This window comes from Anarrhichthys ocellatus, unplaced genomic scaffold, assembly GCF_004355925.1.
Source record: "Anarrhichthys ocellatus isolate YVR2014 unplaced genomic scaffold, GSC_Weel_1.0 scaffold152, whole genome shotgun sequence".
NCBI lineage: Eukaryota > Metazoa > Chordata > Actinopteri > Perciformes > Anarhichadidae > Anarrhichthys > Anarrhichthys ocellatus.
The window spans coordinates 144,630-156,721 of record NW_022280182.1 but is presented as its reverse complement, the minus strand read 5'-3'; the positions used below and the strand labels follow the sequence as shown (position 1 = coordinate 156,721).

Sequence of the window (12,092 nt, the reverse complement as noted above, 5' to 3'; positions counted from 1 at the left end):
TGTGTGTGTGTGTGTGTGTGTGTGTGTGTGTGTGTGTGTGTGTGTGTATATAGAGGTGTAAGATTTTGATAAGTTTGCAAGGCTTTGAGGAAAGAATGAACTCTCGAACCGAATGTCTGACACGCAGGGCTCGTCCACAGTTTACAAAGACTGAATGTTTTGCCCGTGCAGCTAAAACCTCAGAAAGCCCAGTTGGTTAGAATGAAATTGAATTTTTGAGCATCTGGATCAGTTTTCAGCACTGTACTGCTCATTTAGATTATTATCTGCCTCTGGTTTAGGGGCTACACTTATTAGATCAATGGAACTAACATGACCCCTAAATGTTTTTTAAGTAGCTAACAACATTGGCAATCAGTTAATATTGTATAAAATAAAAGAACTAGCTATGTCAGGTTTTATTTCAATTAACCTTATGTTACCTTTGACCATCCTTGGCCTTGACTCAATACACAGTCACTTTTGTTCAGTCTCGTCCCATTCCAAGTTATAACCCTCGCTTTTTTCTTTTGTCCGTCTGCAGAACTTAATATATGTGTGTGTGGTTGGTTCCGCCTCGGCTTAGTTCAGCTCCTCCTGAGCTCATATTGTAAGCTCTAGTCAAGTATGCAGCGGTTGTTCCACACAAAAAAAGGGAGAAAAATGTCCTGCGCACCGCTCTCGGCTCAGCGTGAATGTCAGCGGCTCCAAAGTCAGAGGGGATGGAAACCACTGATTCAAGTGCTCTATGGAGAGAAAATGAAAGATGGATAGCAGTAGGAGAGACAAAAGCGGGATGTAAGCTCTCTAGAAGTACGGTGCATTTGTCACTGTTAAATTCCCTTTGTTTTTGTGTGAAATGAAGATTTCAGTTTATTGTCAGGAACGTCGTCTGTCTGTATGCATGCACGTACCATGCCTTGTCAACATGTGTGTGAGTGAGTGCTTATCTGTGCTGGGAACTTGGATTTCAAAATTTGATGATTTACATTTCTTTTAGCACCGTGTTTTATTTTTTTTCATGTCTGCTCTTGCCAAGACAGCAGTGGAGGAGGCGACGGAGCTTCTGACATCAAAACAATGTATCTGATACAATGAATAGCAATAAATCTCTACTCTCAGCCCCCTCCCTCTTTTCCTCACTGTCCTTTCACTTTCTGACTCCGTCCCTCTTCTCTCCTCATCTCCTCTCCCTCCGCCTCTCTCGCTCCCAACACAAGCCCCCATTTGTTTGAAGTAAATTTAACGAGGCCCATCAGGAATCTGAGCGAGTGGGACGGCGTTTACAACACGGCCCGCAGTGTGCTCGCCAGATGTGACATCCCTCGATGTTTACATGTCAACCTATAGGTTATTCTTCTTACCCAGAGAGTTTAATGACTTGCTGCTGTCTAATTAGTTCAGCTAATGAGGATTTATTTTTTCAGTAAGAGACTGGATGAGCATCATGTGAAACGGTGGCTCAGGAGGAACTTTGTCGTGTCTTTGATGATGTCTGAGAGTCTGATACCCAAATGTATGTGCACAAGCTTAGAAAGTGAGTTTAGGATAATGTGTCCCCCCCCAAAGCCAAACTTCGAATGGTTCCCCTCCCGCCCCTCAAATGTGAAGATTGCTTTTATCAGTTCTTTATCATTATATACATACAGCGGGTAAAATAAGTATTGAACACGTCACCATTTTTCTCAGTAAATATATTTCTAAAGGTGCTATTGACATGAAATTTTCACCAGATGTCGGTAAAAATGGAATGACACAGGGAAAAAGTATTGAACAGGCTTACTGAAATTGATTTAATACTTCGTACAAAAGCCTTTATTCGTAATGACGGCTTCAAGATGCCTCCTGTATGGAGAAACTAGGCGCATGCATTGCTCAGGTGTGATTTTGGCCCATTCTTCGACACAGTCTTCAAATCTTGAAGGTTCCGCCTCTTCTATGAACTCTGATCTTTAGTTCTTTCCATAGATTTTTCTATTGGATTCAAGTCAGCTGATCGTCTGGGCCATTCTAGCAGCTTTATTAATTTTTTTTATAATTCTGTTGATTTATGGACAAAGTTGCTAATCCTTGAAATGAACAAACCATATCCGATCATTTTATACATATATATTTTTTGTAGCCCCAAGCTAAATGATAATTTAATTTGAGTTGATTACTGTAGTTAATGTAAGAAGCACATGTTTTTTGTTAAGAATATTTTGGCCATTTTATGCCTTTAGTCAATAGCGAGAGTGGAAATGTTGTTGAAGAGCTGCACCGTTTTAACTATATGACCACTGCATCTATTTTGTTCTACTCTACTCTGAATCTGTGCTCCCCTATCCCCCTTCCGCCACCTCCAGGTTCGTCACACGCTTCATCGAGCTTGACGGCCTCACCTGCCTCCTCAACTTCCTGCGCAGCATGGACTACGAGACGTCCGAGAGCCGAGTCCACACCTCCGTCATCGGCTGCATCAAGGCTCTGATGAACAACTCGCAGGGCCGCGCGCACGTCCTTGCCCACCCGCAGAGCATCAACACCATATCGCAGAGCCTGCGGACGGAGAACATCAAGACCAAAGTGGCGGTGCTGGAGATCCTCGGGGCGGTGTGCCTGGTGCCCGACGGCCACAAGAAGGTGCTGCAGGCCATGGCGCACTACCAGAAGTACGCTGCAGAGAGGACCCGCTTTCAGGTGAGGGGAAGCTGAAGTGGTGCATACCTTGAGTACAAGCATACTTACTTTAAGGAGCCTTTGCTGGACGCACGGGCAGACGGAGACTATGGGAAAAGGCAGACACAGTATTTTAAAGTAATGCCAAAATAAATCAAGCTGTGGTCATTTAAATAAAGTTGGAGACTCGTGCTTTAACACCCTCAAATGGTTGGCCTAAGGTTAAGTCAACACTTTGGATGTCCTCACCTGCCTTTAATATGCCCAGAGTTATGGAGGTCAGGGCAAGTGTAGCGCTTTAGCGGCTAGCAGGACTGAGTCAATAAGCCACGTCTCGCAAGCCCCCCTTCCCAGAGCCTTGCCCTAAATCATGCCTCCTCGGGGTGAGCTAACACCACAGGAGTTGAGTGATTCCTAACTTATGAGGCTTTTTTAAAAATGTTGAGTTGTGATTAAGCTCCAGACGTATGTCGGGGGGGTCAGTGGGAACACAGCAGTGGCGGGCCGTCAGGGCCTGCAAGGCCTTCTCTGCTGGCCTAAACAGAATCACAAAGCTATATCTATTTTATAATTTAATATTTTTTCTTAAATACACTACATGTATTATAATTTATAAAAATATTTTTCCCATTATCTTATTTTCTCATTGCACAGCTCCTGTCTTCCTCAGTTGCTCTGCTTCCAGTGCAGCTTGTTTTAAGTAGAGCTTTTATCCAATCAGATTTCACCTCTGTGTCTCTAGGTAAGAACAGAGCCAGAGGCCTGCACACTCTCACCTGCAGCCAGTGCAGATTAAAGTGAATGGGGACGATATTGTTGATTGTCATAGTGTTCAACCAATCACATCTTTAGTTTGACATGTTGGGCGTATTCTTTGACTATCAGAGCCTGCGCGCCGGCCTATAATGACGTCAGCATTACATGCCGCTCAGTGTCCGTGTGTAGCTTTCCCGCGAGGTGCAGAGTGTGCTGTGATTGGTCAGTGGGCGAGCACGTGACTATCGTGAAACGAAATTTAACAGCCAGCAGAGGCTGATGGGTAGTGAATCACATCATGTGATGCAGCTCAGCCAATCAAAATGCATTCTGACTGAGTGAGATGCACCATGAGAGAGGGTGCTGAGACGAGGAAAGACATTGCAGAGCAGTAGTTCAACATTCAGTTTGTGAAAGTAAAATCCTATAATAATCTCTTTGGGTTGCCGCTTGTCATTAAGGAATGACAGTGGATCCCACGGCCAGACCAGCTGATAACATTATATTTTCCTGAATTTAGGCTTTTGCATTTTCTAAATGCTCTAGCATTATTCAAACGACTTGTACCGAACGGTTTAATATGAAGACGTACACAGTTACTAGTGATGGGAATTCCGGCTCTTTTTAGAGAACCGGCTCTTTTGGCTCGGCTCACTAAAAAGAGCCGGCTCTTTTGGCTTCCAAATGGCTCTTCAGATTTTTTGGTGCTTAAATTAATTTATTACCAACAATAATGTAAAATTATGTGCAATATGAATTACTAATGTAAAAAAAACATGCACTATATCAAATGTTTATTATATAAATACACTTTTATTTATACCCTCTACAGAGTGATAAAAAAAATAAATTAGAAAGTGCAAAAACAAACATTTAACTATTTACAAATGAACTGAACTAACTTTTAACTATTTTAAACTTTTAGCTTTTTAATACTTAACAAATTTAAAGTGAAACAACATACAGAAGCTTACAGAATCGCACAACAAAATATAAATTAAAATGTGTAAAACAAAAAGAAAAAAATCAGCATCCAGAGTTTTGTCCTTCAGTGAAGATTTACATTGAGAAAGACCAAGTGCCTCAGCTTTGAGGGTAGACACTGCAGTTGCAGCAACAGTTGCAGTAGACATACTGGCACCTTCATCAATATCAGGTTCACTTGCTTGTCTTTTTTCTTCCAATTGCACTGATGGATGAACAGTTCTCATGTGCCTGTGCAGGTTGTTTGTGGAGCCAGCTCGATATGAGATTTTAGTCTTGCAGACTCTACATTCTGCCTTAGTTTGGACAATGTAATTGAAATGTGTCCAGATTTTGCTGCGTTTCCTGTTGACACTCATTTTCTCAACTTTTTGGTGATGGTTATAAGGTGGTATTTCAGCTGCAGGTATTTCAGCTGCAGGACAGCAGTGAAGGCCCAGGTATAAAATGCACGGCCCGCCACTGGAACACAGGGTGAGAAGTGCAACTTGGTTCCCCTCAACGTTGTGTCAGAATGATAAATCAAGATCTCAGCGACGCGTTTCTTTCATCTCTGTACCAGTTGCTACAGTATCCTGTGATTTCAGCGTTGACGTATATTTTCGATCAAAAGCACAATTGCTGACTAACCGTCCCATCAGATGCTGCTGAATGAGCTGGACAAGAGCACAGGCCGCTACAGAGACGAGGTCAACCTAAAGACTGCCATCATGTCCTTCATCAACGCTGTGCTCAACGCCGGAGCCGGAGAGGTCAGCGCACCCACATGCCTTTTTAGATTACACCCTACAAAACATCAGGAAAACCTAGCTGTAATATAGTTTCAGTATTTGGGAAAAGACGTCATCAAAGAGAGCAAAGGAGCAAAAAGTCATAGGAAATGTGTTATTTATGTCACTGGTATGTTATAGCTAACAAAGCATATTTGCTGAAGAATGTTAACACTTATCCCAAGTCTGTTGTTAGACGCAGTTTGAAAAGCTTCTGTTAGCTTGCAGTTAAAGGTTATATGTGAACTTAAAGGGGACATGTAATCCTCCCTTTCATGTTCATACTTCTATTTTGGGTTACTACTAGAACATGTCTGCATACTTTCACAGTATTTATACCTAGACCTGCTTTATGATCAAAAAAGATATGGAAGTCTAACTTTCTACTATATGGAACTTTAAAGGATTTTTAGAATTTCACTCATTCCCTCTGTGGCTGGAGAGTTGGATGAGAAAACTGATACCACTCTCATGTTTCTACAGTAAATGGGAAGCAACAGTGAGCAGCTCGTTAGCTTAGCCTAAAGACTGGTAAAAGAGGGCAAATAGATGGCCTAGCTCTGTCTAATGGTTCCTTTTTCATCACAAACTTCCTCCGGTAATTTCTCAAGTGCTAATAATGTTCTTGGGAATGATGAGTTCAGATTCCCAGGTTCGTGCTAGATAATTAAAGATGATGTGCCATTATCACCATTTGTGAAGTCCTCTCTTATTGATTATTTGATATGGACATCACAATAGCATTAGAATTGTAACATACATTTATGCACAAAGCCCAGATGCACTGTGTTAAGTGTTTGTAGCGAAATGCTAATTTACAGCACCTGTTCTGTTCTTCTATATTTCTAGGACAACCTTGAGTTCCGCCTCCACCTGAGGTACGAGTTCCTGATGTTGGGCATCCAGCCGGTCATCGACAAGCTCCGGGAGCACGAGAACGCCACTCTGGATCGGTGAGAGTGAGACCCTAATGAGCAATCGGCTAATAATTGATCATCCTCTTTGACAAGAACATACTTCACCCTTGTGTTTTGTTGAAATTTGACTGTCCTTCCTTGTCGCCCGGGGTGAGGGTGCAGTAAATACTCAGACTGTTATTTCTCCTTCTCCAGGCATTTGGACTTCTTTGAGATGGTGCGGAATGAGGATGACTCCGAGTTGGCCAAAAGGTTTGATACGGTGAGTAACTTAAAATCCCTCATAGACACCAGTCTGTTTCCTCATCTTACTACTTTGTGTGGCTCAAATCATCAAAAGGCAAGCAATGGTCAAACTTGATAGTAATTCAAAATTCTTTTGTTTTTGTTTTTGATAGACCCACGTAGATACTAAGAGTGCTGGGGCCATGTTCGAGCTGATCAAGAAGAAGCTGAGCCACACAGACGCCTACCCCAACCTCATCTCCATCCTCCAGCACTGCCTGCAGATGCCCTGTGAGTACATACAAGGAGTTGTTCTGGGCCTTCTTTCATAATGCTCAAATTCCAGGACAAGTAAATTTGAGGTACTGGAAAAACTATAATATTCCAAATATTACACAGATAAACGAGGCGGTGGCAGCCTGCAGCACTGGCAGCTCTTAGACCGGATCCTCCAGCAGTTAGTCCTCCAGGACGACAAGGGAGAGGACCCGGACGCCGCCCCTCTGGACAACTTCAGCGTGAAGAACATCATTCGCATGTAAGTGGAGATCTTACCGCCCTCGACCGAAGATGACGCGTCGGACAAGAGCAGACTGACAACCCCTGCCTGCTGACGGTGTCATTTCTACTCACAAGAGTGTGTAACGATGTCAGGAATAATGCAAACACTCTAAGTCTAAAGCCATATTACTAGTAGCCTTCATACTTCTCGAGCAGTAAAGAGGCAGAAAACACATGGGGTAAACAAAAAATGTCATTTGCGAATTGGCATTTTTTTCTTTTTAATTAATTTAAATTACGGACGACCTCCGCAATTCTTCCAAATTACTAGAGGTCCCCAGGTAGAATAGGGCTGTAGGATAGTACTGTATGTGGCGATCCAGGCCAAACATTGTGCTGTGATTTATAACATAAGAGGGAGTTACTGTAAGCGCACTATACACCCGAGTGCTCCGGGCCTTTTTGCGTGCGTTTACAGCTTATTCTCTGAAGCTGTAAAAGCACTGCTCTCATTTCTGGAAAATCCTTGTGGTCAATGCATCTTTCCTAACTATGATCAGAGATGGAGTCTGATATCAACATGTGGGCTTTATGTCAGAATGTTTGAGGCTGGAAAGGCAGAGAAGCAGCGGAGATCTACATCAGCGCTTTGTTGTGAGGACGCATTTACAGTAAACCAGTTTTCACACGTGCAATAAGATTAAAACAACTGTTAAAACAACTGGGAGACGAAGCCATCCATCATCTGCGGTCACCATGACTACTTTTTAAAATTAACACTCTTGTGCAGATCACATTCCCCTGCGGCTGCGTAAAGGTTATTTATTTGACCCGTGAACAATATAGTGATTGTTGTGTCTTTTTCATTTTATCGCGTTGGATCCACGGAGCGTTGTTCGAGCTGTAATTAAAGCAGTGCTGACTTTGTGATCAAGTGCAGGCAGTCTTGTTCACTAACACCAGCGTTAAGAGGACAGAAACCTGATTAATGATTCATTTGCTTCGTGTGTATTGATTACAAGCAGTGTTAGGTCCATAACTTTTGAACAAGGAGAAATCGCCCCCCCTTCCTGCAGCCATGTGCTCTCAATCGCCTCCAAAACACAACGGCAGGTTTAAGTCAAGTCAAATCAAATGGATTTATTATCCAAGAAGCATAAAAACAGATACAAACCGTTACAAACCGAATAACAAAACAAACATATAAATTCCATGAAATGTGAGATCCAATCCGAGCCACCCAGGAGGCTGGTCTGCCTCCTCGGTCACCCGCAGAAGATCTGAAATCCCCCAGAGCTTCAAACCCTTTTGTCCCCCCAAAGTTACATTTCTCAGCTCATCGATCAGCTCATTGATTGGCTGAAGTCCAACAAGCCCCTCCTGGGCCGTTGATCCATTGTTTTGATCTTCACACCTCACACAGCCACTTTCACACAACCTCCCCTCCAGCACATTCCTCAAACCCCCCTCTTTCACTCAATGCATGAAATGACAACACTCCTTGATTCAAAACCTTTACAAGTGAATACACTGTATCACATAATATCCATAATTAGGAGCTTCAAAACTTAAATTCCTCACAGCAGTTAAGTGCGAATCGTTACCACGGAGAAGTTGCTTTATCCTTGTTGGCGGTCGTACCTCAGCACTCTCTCATGCTCTTTCTTTTTCACTGTTTGATACTCTGAAACGTGTCTATTCCCTTCAACTCTAGCCACGGCTTCCACCGATCCTCAAGGTTTTTCACTTTTCAAATCCTTTCTCTGCTAAATTAATTTCTCAAAACGCGCCATTTGATCATCTTTGCAAATCTCCTTTCATTCTCCTGCTTTTAATCTAACTCTGTGCAGCCCCCCCCCCCCTCCTCCCAATTACCTCATCTCTTATATCAGTGGATCCCACATTTATATCAGAACATCAGCGTAACCCCTATTTCACCCCTTCACGCTGAATCCGCTGCCCAAACGTATAACTGAATTTAACTGATTTCAGCCCTGCGGGATTTGCTTTAGCACTAATGTTGTCATGCAGCTTAAGAAAGGGGTAAAACTGCATCAACCCAGTCAAGATGCCTCTCACAAAAAAGGAAAGATTGACGGTTGAATTTCATCAAGAAGTTCCACCTTGACTCTGTTGGGCTGCAGTCGACCCCCACATGCCAGCGTTTTTCTTTTTTGTCTGTTCTTTGTTGCCTGCGCTTACTTTTGTCCGCTCGGTTCACAGGTTGGTCAATGAGAACGAGGTGAAGCAGTGGCGCGACCAGGCAGAGAAGTTCAGGAAAGGTAAGACCTGTTCGACACACTGCACTCTGCAGGTCCAAAGAGAAAATGCATCATTAAAATGCCTCGTGCATTTTTAGGGCCCGAGCAACCAACAACGTCGGGCCGCGAAGGACCTATTGAAATTCGAATACACATTGTACATCGAGCGCATATTTGGGGGACTTGCCATACTCAAAAACTCACCAAATCAGGCCTGGTAAAAATAGCCATTTGATATAGGTTGCATATTTGTGTGTAAAGAAATGGCTCTCTAGCGCCCCCTAGAAGTTAGACCGGCGACGCCCCTCGGCCAGTATGTCTGAATTACTTGAAATTCAACACACATGTCCAGCTCCGCTAGCTCTTCAAAATTGCCTCTCAGACCCCTAAACTTCGCCTACTTAGATTTTCCTCTATTTTGAATTTTGTGAAAAACACATTTTTTGCAAACTCCTCCAACACGATGCCTCCGATTGCTACCAAATTTGCTCTGGATCATTATTGGATATACATCTTCAAAAGCTATCAAAAGCTTTTTGATATCTCTTTGATTTTACAAGATAGGGACCAATAAACTTCTTATAGGCGTGGCTTATATATCAATACACATAACTTCTCAACCGTTTGTCCTAAAATAGCCAAATTTGCAGCATATTTGCATATCGCATTCTGTAACATACCCTGACATTTTCATTTCATTCAACCACTAGGGCAGTGATTCTCACCTGTTTTCAGTGGCTCGCGGGCCTTTGCCTGAAAAAAAAAGAAGAAAAAATGCTGTGCTTTTATTTTGAAGGGTATTTTTTACGGAGCGGAGTGCCGTCTATTCACACTCCTTAACAGTATTTGCCATTAATGCCTTGTAATGCTAATAGACACCCGCTATTTCATAGCATAGAAGAACACCCACAAAGTTTTCATATGCTAATTGAGCGAAACACAAGTACGACACCGACTACATGTGACATGGATTTTCTTACATTAAGGACAAAAGAGGAAAAAACCTCAGTGAGTTTTGTGCAGCGAGATTCTGGCACAAGAAAGCATGAAGCTGTCAAAACTGAAGCGGCATTTGGAAACAAAACACCCTTCTCTCAAAGATAAACCTGTTGTGTACTTTCGAAGATGACTTCAAGACCTGAGGACATCACGTGTTTTACTTACCTTGAGCCATGGACATGGACGTGTTGGATCAATCAGCAGCGGATAAACTGAAAACTATACCTCTGTCAAATCACACTATAAGTAGACGAATTGAAGACATGTCGGATGACATCAAACAACAGACCACAGCTCGAATTTAGGCAAATGGTCATTTTTCATTACAAATGGAGGAATCTACAGACATCACAAACAAAGCAGTTTTACTCGTTTACGTGAAACGTGTGTGGGACGGGGACTTACAGGAACAATTTCTCTGCACAAGAGAGCTCCCTACACTACGACTGCAGAGGACATTTTCAGCTTAGGTTCAAACGGCACCATCTTCTCAAATCATTTTGAGAAGTTGAAAATTGTCCTCTATTTGGGTCGCGGCTTGTCATTAAGGGGTGATGGTGGGTCCCGCAGCCAGACCAGTTGAGAACCACTGCACTAGAGGACGCTACAGTAAACCCACCATGTTGTGCTTTTTTGTCACTTTTTGCAGTTTTCAGCCTTTGTACTTTAACAAACTGCTCCTACAGAATTAATGGGATCAACCTCTAATTTGGCCAGGATGCTCTTTGTAATGAAAAGTTGTCAAATTCGTGAGTTTTCATGGAAGAACCTTGACCTGGCATGGCGGCCATTTTGCCTCATTCGGCATGAACAATAAAGTTGTTATAACTCCAAGGTACATTATTCAATCTGCAAACAATGTACATATGCATGATGCTACTTCAAGTTGGATCATATATCAATGGCAAAATGTTCAATAGCTCATAGCGCCACCTACTGGCAAAAATAAATGTCACATTTTATACTTTTATTTACTCCTCCTAGCCAGTTGACCAGATCAGTCTCAAATTTAGTAAGGAAAGCATTATGACACTAAAGATGCTTCATCATGAATATTGTGTTTTTGTTGAATGCTGTTGCCGTGGCAACGCATCATTCGCCTTGAAAAAGAAGCTGATGGTTGGAACACTCAAACTCATGGAACTTTGTACATGTGTCATAGGTAATGTGTCATGGTAAGACATATTTTATATTGGATGTTGGATTGGCCATTTTAAATTGCCTCCATAGCGCCTCCTACAAATTTTCAAAAGAGCAGCCCCATCACTACGTTTTATCTATATGTATGAAATTTAGTAGGCATATGTATAACGTAGAGACTTAAAAAAAAGGCTATTGGGACTATGCTCTAAACTATACAGGAAGTCGGCAATTTAGATTTTTTGATAGATTTTGGCCCTTTTGTAGTCGCTATACTTTAACGAACTCCTCCGAGGGAATTTGTCTGATCCTCTTCAAATTTGGTCAGAACAATCTCAAGACCATTGTCATTCAAAGTTATCAAAAGCTTTACGTTTGACGGAATGGCTTAGCCGTAGCGTTACGTGATTCCCCATCAAAAAAGCTGATGTAACTCAAATGGACGTGTTCCAAATGGTCCCAAACGTCCCATGCTTGATAACACTCCTGGCCTGAGGATGCCTACAAGCTAATTTTCACTAATATTCACAGCGCCACCTGCTGGCGAAAGGTAATCTGCGTTTTCTGACAAACAGCATCCAATTTACATGACTTTTACACGATGTGGTTTACAGTTGATGTAGAGCAACATAATACATGTTTGCGCCTGATCTGTAGCGCTGCACAGCAGATACAGGAAGCGCTGCACTATTTGCAAAGTATCATTTCCTGCGTCACATGGTCCACACAGGGAAAAAACGTCGGACTCGTGGCCACATTGTCCAACGGCACCCCCGACGTGCGGGAGGATGCGAGGGCCCGTTCATCGCTGCTCACAGCTTTAATTTATTATTATCTCTCTATATATATATATATATATATATATATATATATATATATATATATATATATATATCTCAACC

General features: G+C 42.4%; 1 protein-coding gene across 3 annotated transcripts in view; it reads left to right on the top strand.

The window, feature by feature from the left end:
* The window catches only part of LOC116400166 (disheveled-associated activator of morphogenesis 2-like), a 34,869-nt gene that overhangs the window by 14,363 nt on the left and 8,414 nt on the right, over positions 1-12,092 (top strand). For 2 of the 3 annotated variants that reach the window (XM_031877865.1, XM_031877867.1), the window contains exons 3-10: positions 2,325-2,658; positions 5,019-5,129; positions 5,997-6,100; positions 6,260-6,326; positions 6,463-6,580; positions 6,689-6,827; positions 8,505-8,528; positions 9,014-9,072. In XM_031877865.1, coding sequence (XP_031733725.1) covers positions 2,325-2,658; positions 5,019-5,129; positions 5,997-6,100; positions 6,260-6,326; positions 6,463-6,580; positions 6,689-6,827; positions 8,505-8,528; positions 9,014-9,072 — 956 coding nt within the window. The remainder of the gene's footprint in view (positions 1-2,324; positions 2,659-5,018; positions 5,130-5,996; positions 6,101-6,259; positions 6,327-6,462; positions 6,581-6,688; positions 6,828-8,504; positions 8,529-9,013; positions 9,073-12,092) is intronic. The other variant, XM_031877866.1, reaches the window with a different exon arrangement.